Consider the following 27,803-nt stretch of genomic DNA (forward strand, 5'->3'; position numbering starts at 1 on the left):
TCAGCATTCAGAATTCACTAGATACTAACTAGTAATTTACATACTTGAGACCACTATTTGTCAGGGATTTTTTTTTTTTAACAACTAACTCAGGAACATGGACATCTTAAGGCAAACAAAATTCAATGTGATGTAATTTAATTCTATCAGTATTTTCTGACTTCAAAGAAAAAAAAAAAATATATATATATATATATATAAGTAAGCTTTGCAGTAGGTACCCAACTGCCAAACACAATAGACTTGGAAATGCTCACACACTTTTTTGATCTTAAAATAAAAACACAACCTATTCCTTTTGTCTCTAAATCTGTGACTTCTCCCGTTGTGGTAAGCCTTTCTCTTCAGTGTATTTCATAAATGTGATACCATTTAACATCAGGATTACCAAAGGGGGATAAGCTGAATTGATCTTTTAAATTTAACACCGTAATAAGCAGAGAAAGTATTTTTAAAATAGGCTCTACTAAAAAATTCCATTGGCTGTTGTGCCCCACCATTTAAGAACTGCAAATAACCACCTCTTCCTCCTTCCTTTCTTTTGAACCGATTTTTGGGGACTGGAGGTGTGTACTGACAATTTTATATTTCAACTCACGTATCAGTCATGTTAATATAGGTAACATAAAATCATCTTAATACAGATGAGAAAACATCTCTGACCACGAATCAACTTCCACACTGGTAATTAAAAAAAAAAAAAAAAAAAAAGAAGAGTCAAGACCACCATAATTTTAAAGTTTACTTTAAAAATGCAAATATCTCCCAATATTTAACAGGTAAAGAATATAGCATATTGGTTTATTTTATGTGGTTGTTATATTTTATTTTCCAAGTAATACTGATTAAAAATATGTACACATCTACTTTTAAGTCCACAGTTTAGCACTCTTATTTGTATGGCTTTAAAAGTTATAGCACAGGATCTTTACATTAAGGATCGGGGAAAAAGATTCATTCAAAACAAAGCCTGATATATTATATACATGTTTTTCTCTGTACTTTACTTTAAATACATTAATTTTTAACTGATGCTCATCTTATTTTCATCTGATGGTAAAATACTAGTGCAACTTTTCATCAAAATAAACTTTACCACAGATACAAATGAATTTTCCCAATTGAAAATGGCCCTTCAGCTGCCATTAAATGAAATTTGTCAACTTAAGTGAAAAAGAATTGGTAGTTGTCATTACTAAGCAAAAATATAAAGTACTATAGCATCACCTACATTGCTCCTTACAACACAAACTTTTAAAGAACCAGAGATGCTTTATAGAAGTTTAGTTGGTTTTCAAAAGGCACGTGGGTGTGGATTTTTTTTTTTTTTACATTCTAGAAATTTTGCCACCACCACTCTGTTTCTGTTGTATAGATGACATCTGTGACTATTGGGATAGACAACAACGTTGTTCAAACTAAAGAAAGCCAGAAACCAAAATTTAACTGCACAGTAACAATGCACTTTTCTTCATGCAGCCTTGTGTTTCCTATATCAATTTTCTAACATGCATTAGAATACATAACCTTGTATTCTAATGAATTTGTTTGATTTTACAATACATAAAAAATTTGAGGAAGGACATGACCTAGGAAAGAGAGAAGGGAGAACCCTTACCACAATGAAAATAGATACATTCGTACCCAACTACATAAGAAGAATATAATCCATTTAAGTTTCCAGAAATAAAATTCTCAAAATTTCCCATTCACTTACGGGAAAGATCCCTCCTCTGTGGCATTAAGTGGGGGAAATCGGTTTGTTTCAACAGAAACAGTTCAGCACAACAAGAAGAAGTTTAACTTTGGTCCACTTGTCTGTTAGCTTAAGGACAGTCACACTGCCCATCATGAGTTCAAAAACCCAAAACATAAATTTAAAAATATATTCATTTGTTATTTCATTCTAGAACCGGCATAGGTGTTCTGTTCTCGTTCCCTGACCTTTCAGCTTGGGAATCCATTGTTGGTTTGGTCTCTAAACCCTCAGCATCTTCGTGATCTTCTCTGGCAGCCTCAGCAGCATCTACTTGGCTAGGCTCTCTCTCTTCCTGGTTCATGATTTCAGGGGACACTTGATCCAAGTCTGCTTCTAGAAGCTCAGTTTGTACTTCCACTGGCATCTGATTTACCCGTTCAACATGCAGTTCCTCTACATGTACTTCGGTACCTTCTTCAGTCTGAATTCGACCCACTTCTAGATAACTCACCTGGACCTGCTCTGGAAGCTCACTCATATGTGAATCGTGTACTTGGCTGTCCTGGAGCAGATCTGGATGGACCTGTTCCACAGTCACTTGTGCTGAATCCACCTGAACCTGAAGCAATGGTAACACATGCACCTTCCCAACTTGTTCTATAATAGTCATTGATGTCACAGGTTCAGTTTGCACACGTGTTTCTACTGAAAGAACTTCTTCAGTTACTAGACGCTCTGAAATATTATGAGTATCGCTGAGATGCCTCCTTAATTCATTTCCTTGCATAAACCACAAGTCACACAAAGTACAATGGTTGGGTTTATCTCCAGTGTGTATTACCAAGTGATCTTTGAACTGGTCCCAGCTGTTAAACACACTGTTACAGACCTAAAATAACCAAACATATGGTATTAACAACACTTATATTCAAACTAAAGGAAATACGGATGCTTTATTATCTGTAAGGAAAAAGTTGAAGATCTTTCTGAAAATGTCGTGAATATGATACTTGTAATATAATCTGGTCCAAGAGATTTTGTAACTCTTTTATTTGGTCTTTTAGCTGATGTAGCTAACAATTTAAATACATTTTGGGAAACATCGTAATATTGCCTTCATTGTTTAAGATGTCATATGAATTCTAGGAGTATAAAGTAGCAATATTATATTTTCTCCAGAATATCAACATTTAGAACAATTACATTATTTGGGATAAATATACATGAATCATGGAAGAGGAGGCAATTACATTTGGTCTGCCTTCCCCTGCCTCACCCGTGAATTCTAATGATTTCTCCATGGTTAAGAATAACCATAGTTTCAGACTACCCGTTATTTAGGACATTATTTTACTGACAATGGTGTCATCTAGGGTTGGGTTAAAAAAACACTACTCTCATCTCCCTTAAAAAAATCAAGACAATGATGTAATCTTTACCTTCATTTCTTTCCAAAGGGTCAGCTCTACACCTTTGCTCTAGACTCTGTTATCCTTTACTCTAAATGCTTTCAAACACAGACGCCTTTGCTGTGAATACACTCACACATACCTGACATTCATAAAGCTTCTTTCTTCCCTTTTTTGCCCCCACTCCAGTTTGGCACGCAGTCAGGTGACATTTGAGGGTGCTATTTCTAGCAAATCGTTCATGACAATTTGGACATTCAAAAGGTTTTTCACCTATTAGAATAGAAAAAATTATATTGACAAATTAAGAAAAATAGAAAAAGCAATTAAAGTTTTTTTATTTTTGGTTAATTGTAATAGCACCTTCTTAAAAGGAAGATTGGAATTTATAATTCAGATGTTTCTACCATATCCAAAAGATTTTTCTAGAAGTGGAATTAAGTTTTCAGTGATTATTATAATTGTACCTGTGCTCTGACAAAGAAATAAAATTTGAATCTGAATTCTATCCCATGTTTTTGCAAATCATAAAAAACTGTATGTTTTCCCTTAGATAAAAATCAAGATCAATCTCTATTTTGGGGAAATACATTGCTAACCATTCCGTAAGAATATTTTGAGCACTTACTGTGTGCCAGACCATGTGCTAGGTGATTAAGATAAATAAACTGTCCTTTTTTTTTTAAGATTGGCATCTGAACTAATAACTGTTGACAGTTTTTTTTCTTTTCTGTTTTTTCTCCCCAAATCCCCCCAGTAGATAGTTGCATATCTTTTTAGTTGTGGGTCCTTGTAGTTGTGGCATGTGGGCTGCTCCCTCAGCATGGCCTGATGAGTGGTGCCATGTCCGTGCCCAGAGTCTGAACCAGCAAAACCCTGGGCCGCCGAAGTGGAGCGTGAGAACTTAACCACCTGGCCACAGGGCTGGCCCCAAACTATCCTTGTTTTTAAAACCTTCATATCACAGGCCAGGGTACTTCAGGAAGGTAAAATACTTAAAAATAAACAAATGCAATGCACTGTAGAAGGTCTGTTACAGAAATGAGGACCATGGAAAACGTACTGCAGCAGCACAAAGCAGGAGAGTGGTTAATTCTGCCTGGAATGGAATGAGAGAAGGAAAGGAAAGAAATTTATTCTAGGCAGAGGCACAGAAATATAAAATAGCATGGTGAGTGAGGAGTAAGGAGGAAGCTCAATAATGACTCCCAGATCTATGGTTTAGAATATCAACCAGAATAAAGAACACAGAAGTCTAAGTAGGTTTGCTGTGGGGTGTGCTGGGAAGGATTATAAATTCAGTTTTATGTCTGTTGAGTTTGAGAGCAAAGTGGAAAATTCCAGTAGACAGTTGTATGGACAAATCCGGAGCCAAATAGAGGGTGGACTGACATAGAGACTAGGAGTTACTTTAGGTGGTAATAAAAACCTTTGATGTGGATAAAACTCCCAGTATGTTATGTGATTAACAGAATCAAGGCCAGATCCCAATGAAATGGCAAGTTAAATCAGCAGGTAGATGAGGCAGCAAAGAAAATGGAAATAACAGCCAGAAGTAGAAGGAAAGAACACTGAGGGAAATTAAGGAAGAAATTTCAGGAAGGAGAGGGTAGTAAACAGTGCCAAACTGAACAGAGATGTCACATAGGGTAACAACTCTCGCAAGAACAGTGCAAGTGGTGTGGTGGGATCAGGAGTCAGACTACAGTGGGATGAGGGAGAGTGAGTGAGAGGCAAGACAATGAAAACAGTCAGTGCAGAAATTCTTTCAGGAAGGCTAGGACATAAAGAGGAAAGGTGGGAGAGAGGTACAAGTCATTAACAGATTCAAGCCAGAAAAGAGTCATTATTTATTTATTGAAGGGGAAGAAGCCAGTGGAGGAGGAAAGGAGTAGGAATGATACATGAAGCAGAGTCTTCAAGGAGACATCAAGGTGTGGGATCCAGGGCTGACCATGAAAAAGAAAAGGGAAATATCTTTCTCTGTAATAAAAAAGGAAGCGACAAAGATGGAAGTTTACTGCACAGGTAAGTTAGGGATAAGAAGACAGCTATGTCATCTTCTGGGGTCTTGAGTGCTGCACTGAAGGTCTAGAATAGAAATTATGAAAAGAAAGATATAAATCCGACACCAAAAGGCCTAACTTAAGGTCTAATAGGAATTTTTTCCAGCAGCGCTCAGCAGGGAGTAGGAGTAAATGACTGCAATAATACCAGGATGGAGGGTTTTTTAGAGTAAGGGGGTTAAGAAGCCAAGGGAATGTGCTTAGAGTACAAGAAAAAGTGACTCAAGTTGTATACAATGAGCACAAGACAAGACAGAGAAAATAGGGCAGTAAGCTAGGTGAAATGGGATATGGAAGGACTGGAAGGCTAAATGAGGGAGAGTCCAACAGTTAGAGTAAGGAAAGAAGAGAGAATTCAAAAGACAGGATGATGCTTGTAGGGAATGGGCCCCAGTGAAGATGAGGTACTAGTCGTGACCCTTATAACTAGGCACAACAGACACAGTCAAGTAACTTTGAGCCGTGGTTTCTTTCCCTGACAAAACTCCAGCTTATTTTTTGTGTAAACGAGATGAAAAAACTAATTTGAGAGAGAAGACCTAATCACCTAGAATTAGTGTTGGTACAGAAACTCCTTTTCAACTCCCCAAATGTTGGGAGATATTGCTAAATAAAATTGTTAAGTTTTGGATTTTGGTAGTATATTATTTTTCAATATAAATGAAACCTACAAATACAAATTGGCACAGCCTCTTTAAAGAGCAATTTGACAATATTTTCCAAGATTTAAAATGCACATATTCTTTGATTTGGCAATTCTGCTCTTAAAAATTAAATTACTTGAACATGCACACAAAGATACATACAAGTATGCTTATTGCAGTATAGTTTACAGTATAGCAAAATATTAGCAACAACCTAAATGTGGATCAAGAGGAGTGGTTAAGTAAATTATGGGATACCCATACACTGAAATATGCAGCTACAGTGAAAAAAATAAGTAGATTCATGAATGTTTCATATATTAAAAACAGTTCAAGATAAATTAAATGGTACAACACTGTACTGCATATTCCTGTTTGTTTTCTCAAAAACTCTGTGTGTCTGCCTATGATTACTTGAAAATGCAAAGACTATATCCAGAAGGATAAATAAGAAAATAAAGGCAGTAGCTGCTTCTGGAGAGATCTACTGAAGTAGGAAAGACATTCACTTTTCACTGTATGTTGAGCTTTTGCTATTTAAAAAACTATTAATGAACCCCCCAAAATCCAGAAATAGCACCAGATTAATCATTCTTTAGATGTATAGACAGCACAGTCTCCAAAGTGCTTTTACTGTCTTCTCTTATTTGTCACAACCCTGTAAAGTAGGTATCATTACCCTTATTTACACAGACAAAGAAAGAGACCCAAAGATAAAGTGACTAGTCAAGTTTATCATGCTGGCAAATGTCAGAACTGGAGCTGGAATCTAATTCTGATTTCTGGACCCACATTCTTTCTATGATTCCACACTACTTTTCCAGGAAACTAGGGAACAATTATTTGAAAACATGGTTAAAGGTCACCTTTAGGTTCTCTTTCACACTCGGTATCCCTATCAACATGCCAGATATCTCCCCCGACCCCTAAAGTGCTTACCCTACTATATTTTTCTTTCTAAATTAATAACCTCCAATCATGTAGCCACTCAAATCAGAAAGCTGGGAGCTACCCTTTCACCCCACATCGTACCGATCACCAAATCCTGTTGATTTTGCCTACTTAACGTTACTCACATCTCCAACCCTTTTCCACTATTATTGCCTTTAGTCAATCCCTCATTCTTGTTTAGATTACTCCCTCAGCTTCCTGATTAGACCTAGTAGCTTTCATCCCACTCTAATCTATCCTGCCAGTCATCTCTCTCAAACATAAATCTGATCAGATCTCTTCCTAGATTAAACTTCTTTAAAATAACCCAGAGTCCCCCAAGAGAAATTTGACCTCATTTACAACACTTATGAAAATAATTACAAGATCTTGGCCTCATCTCCCATCATTACTTTCTCTCTCTTGCCCCTGAACCACTGGTAGTTCATCCATGATGCCTAAGTGCATGCCACACGGTCAGCCCTTGATAACTCTTCAGCTGCATCTCTTGGCATTCCTCCACTTGGACCGAATCCCCAAGCCATGATAACCTATTAGCAGTGCTCCACACGAGTTCCTTCCTCTCTTTTCTCTATGCCTGTGTATGTTTCATTTCTTTTGCCTGGAATGCTCATCTTCTGGCTAACTCCTTTTCCTTTGGGAGTTATCATAGGGTAAACCCTCTAGGAAGCAATCCTTGCCCTTTCCATCATAAACAAACAGCCCAGGCATGCATTCCCATAAGACTCTGTGCTTACGTCTATCAGCACTTAGCCTGTCACACTGTGATTGTGCCTGCTTGTCTCCCCCAATATAAGTTTGAGCTCCTTGATGGCAGGGACTCTAAAATTTCTTTATCTCCATGACCAAGAAGATTGGTATTACCATTACTATTTTCCAAATGGAAACAAAATAATTCCAGAGGACAAGCAACAGCCAAATTTTGCTTATCAAGCCAGATTACAGTGTACGCTTTAAGAATATACAAGAAACCAAACCACAAAACTAACAAAAGTATGCAAAATATGCAACTGAGGGGGGTGTATTATGTATATATTGAGGGTAGGAAACAGGAACATATTGTTTCCTTACCTTACACTTAGCTATAAGTAAAAAACAATCCATCCTTATTTTTTTGTGGCTGAGGAAAATTAGCCCTGAGCTAACATCTGAGCTAATCTTCCTCTATTTTTTTGTATGTGGGACACCTCCACAGTGTGGCTGGTAGGTAGAGTATGTCCGTGCTCAGGATCCAAACCCATGAACGTGGGCCACCGAAGTGAAAGGCACAGAACTTTAACAAGTCAGCCATGGGGCTGGCCCAAAAACAATCCATCCTTTGTTAACATAAACATAACTTAAAACTGTTTACTTATGCTCCTCTTGAATTCACTAAGTCTTGATCACATCTTAAACTATCTTGTCACTAATTACTAGTACAATAATTGATTGAGATTAAAAAAGACAATGAAAGTTCAGTTTGCATTATGTGCTCAAATATTCCTCCAATGGTCATCTGGTTCTATAACTTATAACTACTTAAGTTAATTTACTTATGTTATCTCACATCATTTTGACGGGAAAGACAAAGGCACACAACATAATGTACTTTACCTGCCTATTCTGCTGTTTGATCCAAAACACAAAGTGCAGGATTTGGAAAGCACATTTTAAAACTTTCAAAATGGTCTGTGTTGTCCTATTTTCAAACAGGTAAGTCACTAGTTTTGGGTAAAAGAGACAATTGCTTCTACTTTCACAATGCTAGGAAATAAAAGTGACTGATTATCTGTTGGGGTACCAGAAACCACTATCAAAGTGCGCTAGTTATCAAGATAATGCCTATTTACCAATTTACTGTGCTGCTGGTAAATCAATCCTTTGACAAAACTAATCCAGAGTTACCACAAAATGTTCATCAATAGACCATTAAAATAGATGAATATTTGTTTTCTAAGGACCAAAAACTATATCTACAGGCAGTTTCCAAATATACAGGTTTATAATGTATGAAAATCAGAAAGTATTTTCCCAAAAGATTTCATAAACACCTATTAGTTATCCAAACTAGTACTTTAAAGTCTTTTAAATCCATACTGAGCTTTAAGTAAAGTATGAAATTCTCCTGCTATTCATGCAACCACTGAGTATTGATACCAAGTATCTATTCAGTTCCTGAGTATTGATACCAAGCATTCGAAACGTGAGAGATACCCCATTATCTGAATCTATCTGGTTTCTCAATTTCAAGTAGTGTGTAGCAAGTGACTTTGGACAGCAAGAGATCTATGAAAGAAATTCATCCAAAGTTCTCCAAACTCCAGCAGAGAGAAAGATTCTGAACAGTGTGGGATACGTATGTTGTAATCACTGTACTAACAGTCTAAAAAGCCTTAACCACCACACATAATAAGAACATGGGAATAAGTGTCCAGAAGTCTGACACGTAGTATACCATAGCACCTGCTCTCTCCACACCCTTGTTATAGTGGGTTTAGGGTCTTCTCGAGACTCAAGTAATTAGTGGTAGCTTCCGTGTGTGGCACAGGAGACCTAATAAAGACTGCTTGGGAAGTGGAAGCAAGGACAGGGAATCTGTCAGGGAAAAAACAGGCACAGGGGATGGATGCAGATCTAACAGCCAGAGGCTCTAAGGAAGACTCCGTGGGACAGCGCCCAGGACAGTAGAAGTATTATCCTTCTCATCACCCTGGCTGTCCACCAGTCCTGACACATTTGCCCTTAGAGAGGCGAGGGGAGATGGACATACACTGCTTACCTAGCTACCAGGTCAAGCAGATGACCAAACACACAAAGGTATAAACATATCAGGGATTATCTGTAAATGTACTCATCTATGTAACTTATTAACAAGAGACAGGAAATGTAAAAATAATTAAGAGTGAAGTTTCACTATAATTAGGATTTCCTAATTTATGATCCTTAGTAAATAATGACAAACTGTGTTTTACTTATTTCTTTTAAAAATATAAAATTTGGCAAGGTGTAGCAGTCACAATGACTTTTAAGTTGATACTGATTTTACCTTTAAAACATCAATATTACAAACTAATATTACAAATGCAGTGTGAACTCAGCTTGTACATTAGAAAATACAGCAGATGGTTTCCATGGTATTAGTTAAAAACAAAAAGGATTCAGATACTCAGACTTGAAGTAAATATGAAAAAATATACTTTTAACATAAAGTATTTACTAATTACCTGTATGTTTTCGAAGATGTTCTTTAAAATGTCCAAAGTGGTCAAATTGTTTCTCACAGTACTGACATATGTGAATTTTTTTCCCAGTTCTTTGCTTCTTACTGACTCCACCTTCTTCAAGGTGGTAACAATTGAGGTGCTGTTTCCATGCGCTCTCCCGAAGATACCTTTTATTGCATATTTCACACTTGAAACTCTCAGTGGAGTGTGATTTCATGTGTTCCTTAAAATGGTAAAACAATTTAAATGAACGGTTACATTTCTCACAATGGAACAAGTCCTTCACATGTGACAGCTGAAGTTCCACAATTTCAATACCTTCTACCTGTTTGCTTGTGGGGTCAGATGCACAGCCATCTTCGTCTTTAATCTGCCCTTTTCTATCACCTTGACGGTACTTGCTGGTAATGTCCGCCAACAGTGCCAGAGCAGAATCATCAGAGGAACCTGTGCTCTGAATGTACTTTATGGACTGCTTGGCAGAAGCCACTTCCTCTAATGTATCGATGCCTTCATCTTCCACTTCAATTGTGCCTTCAGCAATCTCCACCTCAATTTCAACAGGTTCTGATTCTGCAGATGGCAACGACTCGGTGATAACATTTGAAGTTTCTGCAATCTTTCTTTTTTTTGCCTCACTTTTTCCTGTAGTAGTTTCCTCTAGTGGAGCTGAGTTTTCTTTGTTCCTGAAACATATAACGTATGAATTAAAAAATTATAAGATTTATCAAAATTTTAGCAGGCTTTTGGGAAGAAATTGATAAAGTGATAACAGAATTAATATGGAAATGCAGAAAATAAGATTGCAGGACTTATACTACCTGATTTCAAGGCTTACTGCAAAGCTACAGTAAATTAAGAAAATGTGATATTGGTAAGGACAAAGATTAATAGAACAGTATAAAGTCCAGAAATAGACCCACTCTTATATAGTCAATTGATTTTTGAAAAAAGGTTCCAAGGTAATTTAACGGAGAAAAGAATCTTTTTTTTTTTTTTTTAAGATTTTATTTTTCTCCTTTTTCCCCGCAAAGCCCCCCAGTACATAGTTGTATATTTTGTTGTGGGTCCTTCTAGTTGTGGCATGTGGGACGCTGCCTCAGCGTGGTCTGATGAGCAGTGCCATGTCCGCGCCCAGGCCCAGGATTCGAACCAACGAAACACTGGGCCGCCTGCAGCGGAGCACGCGAACTTAACCACTCGGCCACGGGGCCAGCCCCAAGAAAAGAATCTTTTAACATTGCTGCTGAAGCAACTGGTATCTATATGGGAACTATAAACCTCAATCCTTACTCTCATGTTGTACACAAAAAATTAATTCAAAATGGGTCACAGACTTAAACATAAGAACTAAAACTATCAAACCTCTAGAAGAAAACAGGAGAAATCTTTATAACATTGTGTTACTGAAAGATTTCTTAAATAGCACATAAAAAGCAGAAATCTTAACAGCAAAAACTGATAAAAATGGATTTTGTCAAAATTAAGAACTTTTTCCCTTCGAAACACATAGTTAACAAAAAGACAAGTCACAGACTGGGAGAAAATATTTGCAAACATATATCTGTCAAAGGTCTTGTATAGAGACTATAAAAAGAATTCTCACAATTCAATAAACTCAGTAAGAGAAGACAACTATTGGGAGACAATTCTCCATGAGCCTCTTGTGTTTTTGCACATCTTGTGAACTGACAGCTTTGTTCTAGACTATCTTTTCAAGGATGTCTGCAGAGGAGCCCGCAGCCTGAGAAGACTGAGAGTATGTCTCCCTCTGGAACAAAGGGCAGCTTTGCTTACTGTCCACTACAATAATGCCCCCCTCTGAGACAAAGGTGGAGCAGGTTTGCTTGCAGTCCATTATAAAAGATTGGGTTTCCTAAGTTGGAGATGCTTCAGCTGTGAAGTAAACCAACCATATGCACAGCATTCACCCAGGCCACTCTATGTCAGCCCTGTGGGACTTCGGGGAGAAAGGTAAACTGGTACAAATATAAAACTCATGTTACACGCTGTGCAGAAAGTAATAGTCTTTTCTTTCTGACCTAAGAGTCCCATATCTTCTATTAGCATCCATGAAACTGTGGCAGGATAACCTGTTGGCTTGCAAGTAGGGTAAAATCTTAGATCCCTCACAGTTCTTGTCAGGTTTTGGCAACAAGGACAGGATACTGAAAAAGATCAGGCTTTCTGGAAGAGGAAGGATGAAGCCTCACAGAGCAATTAATGGGATCTGAGGAAGTCCATTGGAGGTGGCAGCAAACATGTTAACCAAACTGTATGGTGAACTGGGCAATAAATGGCCTTCTACTTAACTGCATACTGCTATGCGTTGAATTGTGTTTCCCAAAAAGACACAGTGCAGTCCTGACCCCCTGATACCTATGAATATGCTTTTATTTGGAAAGAAATCTTGGCAGATATAATCAAGTTAAGATGTTGTCAGTAGGGTGGGCCCTACTCCAATACAACCATGTCCTATTAAGAGGCATATGTGAATACACACACAGAGGAAAAAGTCATATGAAGACGGCAATGTGAAGATGGAGGCAGAGTTTGGAGTTATGCTGCCACAAGCCAAGGAACGCCTGGGGCTACCAGAAGCTAGGAGAGGCAAGCAAGGATCCTCCTCTAGATGCTTTTAAGGAAGCATGGCTCTGCCAACACCTTGATTTAGGACTTCCAGCCTCCAGAACTGTGAGACACTAAATTTCCATTGTATTAAGCCACTCAGTTTGTGATACTTTATTATGGTAGCCCCAGGAAACTAAAACATCTATTAATAAGGAACAACTGGGAATGTAGTTGCAGGATGAGTACTGGGCAATTAAGTTCAAGAACAGCTGCTAGAATGGTGCCCTAGTTGCTGCAAACTTTGGCAGGAGGGGCAGGCATTTTCCCTGCCAATCTGGCAGTCTGTCCCATCTTAACAATGGATACTAAGATTCATGGTGGGTGGAGAGGGCAGAGACAGGTTTCACCACTTTACAGACAAGTTACCGCGACATGCACCTAAATCAAGTTTGATAAGAAAATCTGCAACTGCTACTAACAGCAACCAGTTGAGACATTAGAACTGTGGCTGCTCCATATGGAAATGAGGAGGCAGCATAATGTTTGTTAAGAATGGCAACATCTAGGCCACATCTCAGGGCTCAGTCCCTCCTGCAGTCTGTCATGTCTACCTTAGATCCAGCTGGAAATGACTGTAAAAGGTCTGAGTTTTTTTGTAGTGGGTCCTGGCTGCCATAATGGTGCTTTGGTGCTCTTGGGGAGATTTGTCTGAGACAAACATTGACTAGTAAGTCTTCCTGCCCAACTGGGTTTAAAATGCTGAGTCACTTTGGGAATGAGAAAAGAATCCAAAACAATATGAATTCTTGTAGTCGGACCTGTTGAAGACCCCTCCAACCTTTATGTTAAACCAGTGAAAAGCATTAGAGATGTTATCATGACAATGGGAAAGCAAATGTCGAGGATTAAGGCACAATTAAAAAAAAAAAAAAAAAGCCACCACTGTGCAAGGTAAGTCTAAGTCAGCCAAAAGGCATAAACCTCGTGGCACCAACTAGAAAGCAATGTGAATGAGGCTGTTAAATCAAGAGGTCCCCAGTGAAACAGATGGTGTCAGTGTAAGCCTTGCTGCCTGGTAGAGGGCTTTGGGTGGGGTCAAAACACTGGAGGTTTGTTTAGTTGGGCACACGTAACTCTTGTGCTGTTTGAAACCAAAAGTAAATGTGCCTTGCTCACTGACACAGTCACTTTCTCCCTTCACATCTCTTCCTCTTCTACCTTCCCTTCTCCTCTACCTTGACTTCACCTGCTTGGAGAAAGATAATTAGAGGTAGAGGTGAGGTCTCCCTGTTCCCAAGGGTATACAATGAAGACTATCTACCCGTCCAAGTACACTCAAAGAAACTCAGGAATGGGAAGGATGCAAACTTCCATGACTCCGCTACATTCAGGTGTCCAATTCACCATCCCACTATGGGGAGAGGAGGCACTCGTTCAACTGATGGGGTCTGGGCAAGGTACATAGTAGGAAAGGGAGGCTGTCTTGACTCTGTGGGTGGGGCTGATTCTATGTACTATTACTGCTTTGACATCTGGATGTACAGAAGGAATTGCTATGGGACTTATACTTCCCCATCCCATAAGCAGCAGAGATGAATCATCCCAATTGGGAAGAGCCACAGGTAGAGGAGAGCTACTGAAACAAATCCCCCCGACATTTGCCACCAGTAGCTGGGTCAGGATTTAGCTCGTGTCTCTATCTCATTATGTCTAAAGTTTACGCTATATTGATGATGTCCTGTTGACTGGCAAGCCAAAAGTCTCAGTCTCAAGGGCCGTGACTGCAGTGTTACCACACCTCCACCAGCAGGGGTTGCTGATATACCCCAACAAAATTCAAGTTTCTTGGGACCATGCAGGTGGATTCACAAGGCTCTATTCCTCCAGCAGTAAAAGAAAAACTACTGCTTCTTCACCTCCTCCCTCCTCCCACCAAAAATGAGGCCCAGCATCTTACTGGACCTTTTGGGTACTGGAGACAGCACATGCCTCACTTAGGCATTCTACTTTCTTCTTTACAGCAGGTAATCTGCAAATCAGCATCTTTTAAGTGGGGCTCCAACCAACAGGCTGCATTGGAAGTTGTCCATTAAACTGTGGCATGTTGCCTACCTTTGGAGCCCTACCACCTTAATGACCCCTTTGAGCTACAAGTCTGAGACTGATGCTTTTGCAGATTACAGCTTCTAGCAAAGGGAGGCAGCCTCCGCCCAAAGGTACTCCTTGGGTTTTGGACTTGTCAATTCCCTGACATGGCTACAAGGTATATTCCCTTTGACAAGTAAGGATTAGCTTGATGTTAGGCTCTTGTTGCAACTGACACCTGATCCCTGGAGGCTTTGAGGCTCTCTAGCCTGATGTTACCACTTGGGAATGTGTCAACTAAGACTTCATGATTAGCAAGGTAAGAAGTGCCCAATAAGTCTCACTCGTCAAACAGAAATAGTATAGTCAAGAAAGCAGTTGGCCTCTTGGCTTTACGTGAAAAAGTGGTAGCTCCTCCACTCTGTTGGCCAAAGAAAGCCACTATATCAATGGAGTCTTTGATCACTGATGATTTGGCTAAGCTGAAGGCCGATGGTGTTCACTGGGCTGCTGTAGAGCTCAGTCTTACCACCAACTCTGCAAAACCAAAAGTGGATGTGGTTGCTCTGCTCAGAAGGCAGGACTTAAGGCTGTCTTCGTAACTCTGGACATTTTCCACAATAAACCCTGTTATATTTTTACTGACTCTTGGGCTGTTGCCAATGGCCTAGATGTTTGGAAGACTTGAAAATCCTGGAAGATTAAAGACACCCATCTTTGGAATCACAACTGGAGAAACAAGTAACAGCTGTTGATCAAATTGTCTGGATCATTGATTTAGAGGCCCATGGTAATGAAACCAATGACAGCAACTAGAATCAAGCCTGCACTGCCCAGACTTCCATCATGGACACCCAGATCCAACATTCTGGACGTGGTGACACATTCACTATCACAGACTGAGCAGAAAGTAAAAGACCCTATATTTTTGATGTAGAAGCTGCCAATGCATGCTAGACTTGTAACACCTGCCAAAAGTTGGCCTGTTTATCTCATGGTGAAGGAGGCAACATGGCACAGGGTGTTGTCTCCAACTGTTCCTCGCAGACTACACTGGACCTTTGACTCCATCTCAGGGCTATCAGTGGTACCTCACCACTGAAGACATTTTTTTCAGGTTACACTGTTGCTGTTCCAGTCTGATCAGCTGGTTCTGGTCGCACCACGTGGCCCTTGAGACTAATCTGTGTCATATGTTTAGCTTTCTGGACCACCTGCTGTGCAATAATGGTGTGCCAAAAGCTACAATAATTGGCTGATAGTCAAGGTGCTGATGGACCTTTCAAGCTCCCTACCATCCAGATACTGACATTGTAGAGCGTTCCAACAGCCTCCTCAAACATTGACTCAAAAGATTTCTGACTCTACTTCCCTCACCTCCTCCTTGTCCAAAAATCTGAGTAAGGCAGTTTGGTCATCGAACTCAGCTGTCCCCAGAAAGGGATCATCTCTTCTCAGCTGCTCCCTGGGTAAGGATCAAGACAAAAGGGGTAGGAAGTTATATAAACCTAATTGGAAATTTAGGATTCTGCCATGACCATTCTTAAGACATGATCCTTTTCTTGCCCCCTAATGGCAACCCTGGGACAGCCTGGTTGGTACCTCCTCCAGGTGACAGCTGATTAAAAGTGGGCCTAGCAGATTCAAACTGAAATTTAGTTCAGCTATCTGGATTCTCTTGCTGACTCGACATCATCTTAGATTCTAAGAATAATGACTGCATGGTTGAATAGTCTGCTTGCCAAGAACAGTGACAGTGGCCCTTGTGAGCCATAATGGGTCTCTAAGTTTTATAAAATGCCCTTGTCTCTGACCACTTTGGATGAAAGGTCTCAGTAAGAGGAGGGGATGACTGGAAAAGAGGTGAAGTTATAGCTACTATACTATATACTATAATGGGACACACTGATTCTGTGGAGGTGGAAGGAGAGCAACAACCCTGGCACGTGGTGAGAGAACATCTTAGACTCCAGGAGGTATGGGGGAAAAAGGGACATTAATGATCTTTTTGCCCTTCAAAACCAGCCCTAGCACCTTCCTCGGGTAGGAAAACGCTCTGATGCAGCTCTCCTCAACTGTTACAACAACTTTAAATTGACTGCTGGTTCTGTCATCTCCTGCTAGGTGGCTCTGACCACAATTTGATCATCATCCCCTTAATTCTACCAAAAAGTCTTTTGGAAACAGCAGGGGATGGCCAAGCTTCTGCATGTCCCATGCAAAACACCAGATGTTTGTCCCACTACCATTCCCAAAGGTGAGGCTCAGTTCATGAGCTGGATGATTGCCACTCAGCTGGCACTCAGGTGCTCACGACAAACAGGACAGACTGAACTGCCCGCAGACAGTCCCTCCAAAAACAAAGACTAGGCTCAATCACTCTAACTGAACTGGGAAAGGGGGAGGCCACATTGGAGGCAATGTCAACCTGTGCCACTGACTGATGAAGGTCTCACTTTGCAAACACAAACAATTGTAAACAATAATTTCTCTCCAAAGCACCTACGTGCCCCTGGGACTGTACTTCTTATGTGGAAGCCAGGTACTTCCTTCCCTCCTAAAATATGATGACTTGCACAGTGGGCAGAAGAGACCACCCAGTGTTTAAGGAAATACCACTGGTAGATCAGTTTAGTTCTCAGATGACTGTAGAGATCTCTCCAAAACAAGGCTACACTTGGTTACTTGGGGGAGCATCCTAAAGCAATAACTAATTTGCTATTTATCTGTGTCCTATGCGCAGTTCTCCCCACAATGGGAGTCACCCATACAAAAAGGTGGTACAAAACTTGTACCCAACTTAAGCCGATGTGATCAATGACACCACTTGGGCTCTGGAAGGCACTCATATCAGCCTCAAATCACTGGCCATGGTTATCATGGAAGATAGATTTACCCTTGACTTCCTCCCTGTGGGCCAATGCAGAGACTGTGCAACTGCTACAGCATTTTGCAATACTTAGATTAATGCTTAGGGCTAAGTGGAAAAGTCAGTACAGAAACTAAAGGATAAAGCCACCTGGCTTTCTATGGATTTGTTCACTGGTGGAGTTCCGCACCTTAGGAGAGTGGGTGTGTGGTTAAGCTCAGCACTGTAGGGTGGCCATATCCTGCTGCTTGGAGTTCTGTTGATAGTTGCCTTAATTAAATCCAGTGTGAGAAAAACTGAACAGATTAGGTCCCAGTCCCTATCACTCAGAGTAATCAGAGTGGTCACACAGTGTGGGAACACTCGTGGGAAAACTCACTAGAAGCTAAAATAATATAGAAACAAGGATATTGTTTCTCCATGGAGCTCTCCATGGATTGCTCATGCTTCTGCGTTGCTTGTACACAAAGACACCGATCGTCTTTTGTTCTGGACTATCTCTTCAAGGTTGTTCGTATAGCAAATAGCCTTCAAAGACTGTCTTCCTCCTGACTGGAGGATAGGTTCATTTATTGTCCAGTATAATAAAGATAATGGCCCCTCTGGGGCAAAGGTCAGGCAGGTTTGCTTGTAGCTTATTAAAAAAGATTTGGGTTTCCTAAAGCTCAGCGTTCCTCAACAGTGATGCAAACCACTGTGAGCACAGCACACACCTAGGCCACAGTGTCACCCTTGCGGAACCTGGCATAGGAAGAAAAACTGATATGAACATGAAGCTCATGCTGCTTCTTACGCTGTGAGAGAAATAAAGTCCTTTCTCACAGACTCAGGAGTCTCATATCCTCTGCCAGGATCCCTAAAACCGTGGCAGGCCAACTTATTAGCTTACAAATAGGATAAAATCTCAGACCTTTCACAGTTCTTGACAATAACTCAATTTTAAAAATGGGCAAAAGATCTGGACAGACACTTCACCAAAAAAGATAAACAGACGGCAAAAAAAGCTCATGAAAAAATTTTCAACATTATTAGTCATTATGGAAATGCAAATTAAAACCTTTATATACCTACCAGCATGGCTAAAATGAAAAAGCCTGATCATACCAAGTACTAGCTAGGCTGTGGAGCAGTTGGGACTCTCATATACTGCAGGTTGGAATGTAAAATGGCACACCACCTTGGAAAACAGTTTGGCAGTTTCTTAAAAAAATTAAACACATCTACCATACAACCCAAGTATTCCATTACTAGGTATTTACTGAGAGAAATGAAACCACATGTCCAAAGACCTGTATACAAATATTCACAGCCATTTGATTTGAAATAGCCAAAAACTGGAAACAACCTAAACGTCCATCAACAGATGGTATCCATACAATGGAATACTACTCAGCAATCAAAAGGAATGAAGTAGTAATACCTACCAACACCAATCTCTAAAACACAATGCTAAGTGAAAAAAGTCAAACACAAAATACTACACGTTGTAGGAGTCCATTTATAAGACACTCTAAATAACATAAAACTACGGTGATAAAAATCAGATCAGTGGTTGCCTGAGGCTGGGGATCAGGGTTGAGAGAGTCATGAGAAAACTTAGGGTGATGGGAATGTTCCTGTGTCTTGATTGTGGTAGTGGTTACACCATTGTATACAATTACCAAAATTCAAACTCTACACTAAAATGGGTGAATTGTATTATATGTAAATTACACCTCAATAGGCTGGGGAGGAAAAATCTATAAGGCAATTGTTCTTTCCTAACAAATAACAGGAATCTTCTCACAGTTTTAAATAAACAATGCAATTCCAGCAAAGCAAAATAAATTCCAAGTATTTTTTCAGTGTCAATCAAATACACTATATTCCAAAAGGACCTGCATACTGCAAATGTGAGAAAAGCACCTTATTCACCTTAAGATAGTTATAGAATAATCTTCTCAATACAGTTACCTTAACCAGTCAATTTAAATTTTTATTCATAAATTGTATTATCATAAATAGCCAACATGTAATACTGCTGTCTTGTTTTCAGAGAACTCTTCAGAGTATACTGTCTGTCTGACTGGTTCGAGAAATAATTCAACATGTTACTGTATGTATACTGAAAAGCACTGATGGTTGTAATTACTACAAGGATCCTAGCCTTATCATAATAAATATAAAAGATTCTTAAAAGATTTTATTTTTCCCTTTTCTCCCCAAAGCCCCCTGGTACATAGTTGTATATTTTCAGTTGTGCGCCCTTCTAGTTGTGGCATGTGGGATGCCACCTCAGCATGGCTTGATGAGCAGTGCCATGTCCACACCCAGGATCCGAACCAGCGAAACACTGGGCCGCCAAAGCAGAGCTCGTGAACTTAATCACTTGGCCGGGGGCCAGCCCCTAAAAGATTCTAAATAGGCCTGGGAAAGCAGCTGTGCCCACTTGTTCTCACCTTCATCTCCCAATGACCATACACAAGAACTCAATTAAATGCCTCTCAAATTCAACCTACGCCACTGTCATGGAATATGTTCTACTGTTCCGTTGCCAAGGATTTTCCTCATAGTGAGATACTACCAGCAAAGAACCTCACAGACAGAACATTTTTTCAGAAGGTTCTCATGCAGGATTTAACCACAAATCTGATAATGCCCCATCCATATATATTTCCCTTAGTCTACCTCCATTTTGGAGAAGGTATGACCCAATCAGGTATAAATCCTCAACAAACCTCTATTTTGCTACCCATGTCTCCTCTCTCGGCAGGACAGCACTGATCTGGTTTTAACTGGCATGCACCCATCCATCCATTCACAAATGCCTACTGCACTTCTACGTGCCCGGCACCAGGCATCAAATAATATAAACACACCAAGTTCTTGTCAGAAAAGTTTAATCTTGAACTCTGTCACCAACCTAATTAAAAGCTCATTAGGAGAAATGTATTTATGGATGATTACAGTTCAATTAGTTCTTAGAGTTATTCTAAATTATATCTTTTGACTGAACCACACCAGTAAGTTGGATTAAATCATTCTGTCCCATGTGAAAATGATTTTACCAAATGGTACTTCAGTTTTATGACAATGACCTACATTGAGGATCACAAGAAACAGAGGCAGGAAATAATAATAATAGCAGTTCACATTTACAGTCCTCCGTGCCAGACATAAGCTAAGCACTCTACATACATTCATTCATTTAACCCTCACAAATAATCCTACACACAAGAGTACATTATCCTCATTTGACAGATAAGGAAACTGAGCTGCTGACAGGAGGTTGAGTAACTTCACTAATGCCACACAGTGGTAGAGCTGCGTTATTACCCAGGCAGCCTGACTCCAGAGTTCTTGTTCTTAGTCACTATATTACACTTTATTACATTGCCACTATTCATGATGTAAGATGTTGACATCTTCACTCACTACATCATTTAATGCTTTTTTAAATACCTTCTTTGAGAAATTTTATGTTTTAACTGCATAGGAATGGCTCCTAAGTAATTGATTTGTTCTCATCTTATAACCATGAATAATGTAACTGAGTATTCTTTTTCCTTTTTCTTTGCACTTGGTGCTTCAGAACTCAGAGCAAGATTTAGCCCATCTAGTATGTATATAGAATTAAATGGAATGCATTTTGGCTACCATATTTCTAATTTCACTATCACCCCTACCTGGCCTATTAATTTTATCTTCATCAATTTCCTCACATTTCTAAGTAGTACTATGTTAATCTTTCTAAGCCAAGCCCTTTTCACAGTAAGGCATGGTACAAATAATTAACAATTTGAACCCAAGAAAACAGGTTACAGGGACCCAGAGAACTCCTTAAAAGTTGCCTAGTCCTCCTTATTTCATTATATACAAAAGATGCTATTTTAGTAAATCTTAACAGTTTTTACATAAGGACAAGAAATCAAGTGTGAGGGAAAGAACAATCGATACCCAGAAGAATTTTACAGATCCTTAAATAGTCTTAATATCAAAACATCAGTTCTTTAGGGCATGACACACAAATTCTTGACTAACAGAGTGAACATGACGGAATATAACTATCTGCGCCTCATTAAAGGAATAAGTGATTACCTGACTTCAAGGGCTTTGATAGCTTCTAGCATCTGTAGAAACTCTGCTGCTTTCCATACATCATTAGCTTCTTCTTCTCCTTGTATCATTAATTTTGCTGTATATGTGAACTCAATTAAATGACGAAAGGCCATTTTACTGACACCTGTAAAAAAGATGTGCATTAGCATGTATTAACGTTGATTTAAATCTTATAACATTTAGTAAAGAAAAAGAAGCCCAGTGTTTGGAATTTGATTAGTATTTGTCATTTCTGAAGATTATTTCCTGGCAGAATTCTCATTAAGAGTAAAGTAACATTGTAGCCAAGTTCCAGCAATAACTAGCAAAAATACTTTAAGATCTTCCCTAAAGATTTCTTCAGGCTCTTACAGAGCAGTAAAATCTATCGCTAAAATACATGAGCTGGCTAACCACTACACGTCAGATATGCTATGTCTCCCCCCAGGGTGCTCTGCGTCAGCTCAGTTCCAAAATCTTCAATGGCTTCCCATAGCTTAGCAAATAAAGTTCAGTATCACTCTGCCTTTATTTCAAGGTCCTTCACATTATTTTCCTACTTACCACTTCCAAATTTTAAACTATATTAAACTAATTTTCCCTTCCAAATTTTGAACTATATCAAACCCACGCTACATACTAATCTTCAAATAAACCTTTCATTTTCTAAGATCTTCCTTGCCTTAGATTACTTTGTCTCTGACTGTACAAATCCTACCACCCTTGAAGGCCTAATTCTAATGCCACATCTTTAATCCTTCCCCCAGGCTGAACTGTGTACCTGTTGTGGTAACAATTCACGGACACCTCTTGACTGTAAGTTACTTGACAGAAGTTATTTTGTCTCTGTTCACTCACCTCACAGTACATGACACAATGTTTCCTAAAATCCAGGCACACGAAGTAGGAATAAATCAATAAAGGCTAAAGTCACTTCCAAAAGTAAGTTTCCATGATTCTAACCTTTCAAGTCTTGTGTTTAAATTTTGGCCCAAAACGATACTCTTCTTTCTTTGTGCCCTTCAATGCTGTATATTATTGTTTCAGTCTGTTAACGTAAGGCTACAAAAAACTATTGATGAGAACAAAGAGAAAAATATCTTTTTTTTTTTTCTTTTTTGGTGAGGAAAATTGGCCCTAAGCTAACATCTGTGCCAATCTTCCTCTATTTTATGTGGGATGCTGCCACAGTGTGGCTTGACAAGCAGTGCTAGGTCCGCGCCCAGGATCCAAACCTATGAACCCCAGGCCACCAAAGCAGAGCATGCGAACTTAACCACTGTGCCACCAGGCTGGCTGCAAGAAAAATACTTTTAACACAAATTTTTAATGCTAAGAAATGACCAAGTCCAAACTGCACACAATATGCACAACTGCAAATACAAAAATATTTTTATGTTATTCTCACTTTACACACCTGAATGTGGCATTTCAGACACCAGTAAGAATACTGATGGAATATCCACCATCCTCGGTTTGTGGAAAAAAAGATATTCAGCAAGTCAGAACTTTCAAGTTTTAGTCCCAGCTTTCCATGACCTATTTGATTGTGGGCAAATCGGAACCATTGAGCCTCAGTAGACCCATCTTCAAAATGTCTGAAAATAATCTGAATATTGAGAAATACCACAAAATATAACGCGATATGATCAAATTACACGCTACCAAACAAGCAAACTAAAAATAATTGGATGCACTGAAGGCTAATTTTATTTGGGTCCCCTAAATCTTTTTTCTCCTGGTTGTCTTTTGAGCACATTATTCTTTATTATACAAGTAGTCTGAGGGACAGAAAACTAGATTTCGCTGTTTGCTTTTTTTTTTAAGAAGTTTTGACCAAAAGTTTAAAAGTACAAAAGTCCTTTCTAAAAACAATGAGTAAATTTTTCCTGAAGTGGAATGAGATGTTAATTTTTAATCAAACACACCTATATAAAGCTTAGTATATGTATCAGACACAACTCTAAAACATTTTCCAGTTACTTAACTCATTTAATCCTAACAACTCTATGACGTACTATTATAATCCCCATTTTACAGATGAGGAAATTGAGACAGAGATGTTAAATAACTTGTCAAAGTCACACAGTTATTAAATGATAACTGTGTCCAACTCAGGGTCCAACTCAGATGGCCCAACTCCAAAGTCCACGATAAAGACTTTTAAATAAGATGATGGCAGGAAAGAGTTTGAATACTCATGGTCTCTCATTCACGACAGGCCCATACTCTTTTATTTAGAATTCCAAAGTCCCTCAAATCTCTTAAAACCAGAAGTTTTCCCATAAATTTGGCAGCAAAATTTGACGTGAACTGACATGAGACTATTTTAGTCCTCATACTACTCACAGTAAATATTAATATGCTATGCTGCCGAAATATTATTTGGTTACAGGATGTTGCCCTAGACTCCACAGGGAGTATTATCTAATATACATACTGCATTATCTTTAGAAAATTCTAAAAATTCGTAATTTCAAGAAACAGCTGGCCTCCAAGGATTTGAATAAGGAATTGTGCGGACTTAGTTCCCAGACTTGGTTCATCAGAATCACCTGTGGACATAATAAAAGCATGGGTCCCCAATCTCTAGAATCAAAACTAGGACAGGGAACTGTTTTTATAAGCACCTAGGTGCTTCTTATGTGGCCAGTCCAACACTGGTCCTAGGAATAAACCAGTGACCCAACTAATTAGCTTACATGAACCAAATCGATAGCACCTGTCGAGGTAAGGAAAGTGGTGTTAGATGTACAGTTGCAAAAATATTTTATTCTCTATCAGGATTAGTTTGGTAACTTTGAAATCTCAGCCATTTTCACATCAAGCCCTTACTCCTTTCATAATGGAAGCGTGCAGGAGAATACAATTTTTCTAGGCAAGTATCTAAGCAAAATGTTAATAAGAACATTTTATCCTGAGTCATCTTTTTTCTTAGGAAGAAGCAAAAGGGGGCAGCATTCTGGAATTTCTCTAGTCTTAGGAAATTGCCCCAATTGGTGGAAAACTCCTACTCAAAAAGAATGTATGAACGTGTACTTGGATGTTTTGTCCTTGATAGTAGGAGCTAAAATTTTGGACATGATGGTAGAGATGCTATTAGAGAGAAACTATGTGTTTATGGATCTGTGGTTTCAGGAGGAGTAGAGAAGGAATGGATTTAGAAAATTGGAGGTTCAGGTTATAAGGCGGCTGTGTGTTCTGAACAAGAGAATGAATGTGCGTTGAAGATTTTATGTGGTGTGAATCCAAGTCACAAAGCTGAGCTAGGATGCAGCTGGCTTTACAAACAATTTTGATTTGAAGCCAAAGGTGAACCTGTGGTTCTAATCAAAGGTAACTTACTTCACCAGGGACCTAGAAAACAGGGAAGAGCTTAGCTTGCATCCAATGACAGCTTATAGTCACAGAGCATATTACAACTTACATTTATTTTAAATACTTGTCATGTGCTTTTACAAAATACTATAAGGCAGTGGTTCTCAAAACTGGCTGGATATTGGAATTGTCCTAGCGCAGTGCTGCCCCAACTTTGCTACACACGGGAGTCATCTGAGGATCTTGTTCTGGTTCAGCAGGCCTAGGGTGGAGCCTGAGAGTCTACATTTCTAACAAGCTCCCAGGTGATGCCCCTGCTTCACTGGTCCTCAGATCACACCTTGAACAACAAGGACCTAGAGAATTTTCAAACACAGATGCTTGGATCCCACCCCCTAAATACTGATTTAATTGATCTGGAGACACAGCCTGGGCACTGGTACTTGTAAAAGCTCCCCTGGTGTTTCTAATGTGCAGCTAAGGATGAGGACCATCGCTACAGGTCATTATTCATATTTTACAGATGGGATTCCAGACTAGCTAAGATGGAGAAAGCCTACTCCACCCTATCTTGTTCACTGATTACAACTAAAAATCCTGCACAGAATACATAAAGCTAATATACAAGGACTCTGAAAAAATAAATAAAAGCAAGCAGACTGGGGAGAGAAGTCAAAAACAGCAGTGAGTTTTCTGGTTTTAATTTTTCCTCCCACATATCCCAGCTTAGACTTGAGGACAGCCCAAATCCCATAACTGTATAGCAGGTGCAGACAGAAAACGCTCCAAGACAAACTCTTTCTGGCTAGAGAACCAGGAAAAGGGATGGAATGGCAGGGGGGGGTGGGGGGGGGAGTGTGAAGGAAAATTGTTTTTATTCCTCTCTCTCAGCCCTGCCTCACGGCTAGCCCCAGTTCTGATGCTGCATAACTAAACTCTAGGAGAAAGTAGTTCTCCCTGACAGAGAACTAGGAAAGAAAGTATGATCTGAAGAGCCTGGAGAGAAAGAATTCTAATTTTTTTTCCCTTTTCTCTCACCTCTTTGTCCATGAAATGGATCACACTGTGGGAAGTATATGACAGCACAAGGAGGCTAAAACCCTAGTTTTCTAGCCAGAGGACCAGGAAAAGGAGCCCCTGGCAGGTAACATGCAAAGGAAATCAGAAGAGGGAGCTGGAGAAAGATCCTCCAAATCTGTGTATGCAGTCTTGAGCTAAGCGTCGAGCTGCACACGTGTGGAACTGACCTGAGGCAGCACAGTGAAGGCTCTAAGAACCGCACTATGGCCCGGACTACCACCCAGGTCAGCACACCTAGGACCTAAACAACACAACAAAGGTTTGGAAAACTAAATTGGAATTGGATCCACAGCCCACATAAGGCAGTCTGAACCTAACCAGGTTGATTGCCTGCTAAACAAAACAAATCAAAACAAAAGCATTCTCCAGAGGAAATTAACAGCATGCAGAATGTGATAATGTTCAAAATGTCCATGCCATAATCCAAAATTACTTGACATATTTTACAGATTAAAAAAAGGAAGCCAGGGCCGGCCCAGTGGCGCAGCGGTTAAGTTCACACCTTCCGCTTCTCGGTGGCCCAGGGTTCACCGGTGCAGATCCCTGGTGCGGACATGGTACCGCTTGGCACGCCATGCTATAGTAGGTATCCCACATATAAAGCAGAGAAAGATGGGCATGGATGTTAGATCAGGGCCAGGCTTCCTCAGCAAAAAGAGGAGGACTGGCAGAAGTTAGCTCATGGCTAATCTTCCTCAAAAAAAAACCAAAAAACAAAAAAAGGAAGCCAAGATGCCCAAGGTTACACAACTGACAAACAGTAGAGCCAAGACTACAACTCAGGTTTTCTAATCACATGCCCAGGGTTTTTCTACAGCCAGGTGACCCGGCCAGACAGTACAGGAAACCCAAAGACAATCCCAAAGTTGAGGGCCTAAGACGACATTGAGCCAGATTGATTCTTTAAACGTGAATCTGCCAAACAACAAAAACAGTGTCCTTACATTTTACTTTCTTATCTGTCTATGGTTTAAATACTGCAGGCTTGTGTGTGCTGTACTACAATGTACATGGCATGTTAGAGATACTGAGAGGTACAAGACACAATCCCCAGGTCATTAGTCTCCAGAAGAGAAGACTCTACTTCTCTAGGTAGTTTAGTACTCCTTGCTCCACCGCAATGCATAGCCTAGCCTGGGCCGCTTATTTTTGACTATTTAAGATTCTGCTCAGAAGTCAACTCCTCTTTGAAATCTTTTCTCTCTCTCTAAGGTAGACTAAGCCACTCATACTCCCTCCTCAGTGACACCATTCCACAATAAAAGTCCCTGCAACACTTTTGTTCACTCACTTCTTTACTTGTTGCTTATGCATGATTAAATCTGCAAATTCTCTAAGGGCTGTCTTATTCATCAACTCTTCATTTCCTGGGTCTAGCACAGTATATAATATATAATAGGTATACAGCTTGATAAATAGCACCAATTTATTAAGCTTTGACAACGCACCAAACACTGCCAAGTAATCTGCATATGTTATTTCAATTAAGCACTACAAGCCTATAAACCCACTTTTCAGATGAGGAGGCAAATACACAATTAAGGTAAAGTAACCTGCCTGGGATCACACAGTACCTCAGGTGAATAAATGAATGAAATCTTGCCTTGTAACAGAAACCAATACCATCTAAGCAGCTAGACTCTCACTTTAGTAAGCTTTGTGCATTTCCATTATGTCTGTGCTCTATCACAGATAATCAAAAGATAAACTATCTATGGATGTAGCTAGAATGAGAGATAAACTGAAATGAACCCAAAAAAGGATGTTCTTAACTCTTTATGTTTTCTTTACTCCCCAAGGCACCAAATTTTTCCAAGGGAATAGTGTTTCC

At 39.6% G+C, this 27,803-nt stretch overlaps 1 protein-coding gene across 20 annotated transcripts in view; it reads right to left on the reverse strand.

Moving 5' to 3' along the window:
• Positions 1 to 729: 729 nt before the first annotated feature.
• The window catches only part of ZNF131 (zinc finger protein 131), a 41,541-nt gene continuing 14,467 nt past the window's right edge, over positions 730 to 27,803 (reverse strand). For 5 of the 20 annotated variants that reach the window (XM_070246302.1, XM_070246303.1, XM_070246305.1 and 2 more), the window contains exons 4-8: positions 21,575 to 21,719; positions 10,298 to 10,658; positions 9,973 to 10,195; positions 3,251 to 3,381; positions 730 to 2,588 (exon numbers count right to left, since the gene is read on the reverse strand). In XM_070246302.1, coding sequence (XP_070102403.1) covers positions 1,902 to 2,588; positions 3,251 to 3,381; positions 9,973 to 10,195; positions 10,298 to 10,658; positions 21,575 to 21,719 — 1,547 coding nt within the window. In that variant the 3' untranslated portion in view covers positions 730 to 1,901. Of the gene's footprint in view, positions 2,589 to 3,250; positions 3,382 to 9,972; positions 10,659 to 21,574; positions 21,720 to 22,991; positions 23,184 to 27,803 lie in introns of all 20 variants that reach the window. The other 15 variants (XM_070246315.1, XM_023625690.2, XM_023625692.2 and 12 more) reach the window with 6 other exon arrangements.

The sequence above is a fragment of the Equus caballus genome, chromosome 21 (assembly GCF_041296265.1).
Source record: "Equus caballus isolate H_3958 breed thoroughbred chromosome 21, TB-T2T, whole genome shotgun sequence".
Lineage (NCBI taxonomy): Eukaryota > Metazoa > Chordata > Mammalia > Perissodactyla > Equidae > Equus > Equus caballus.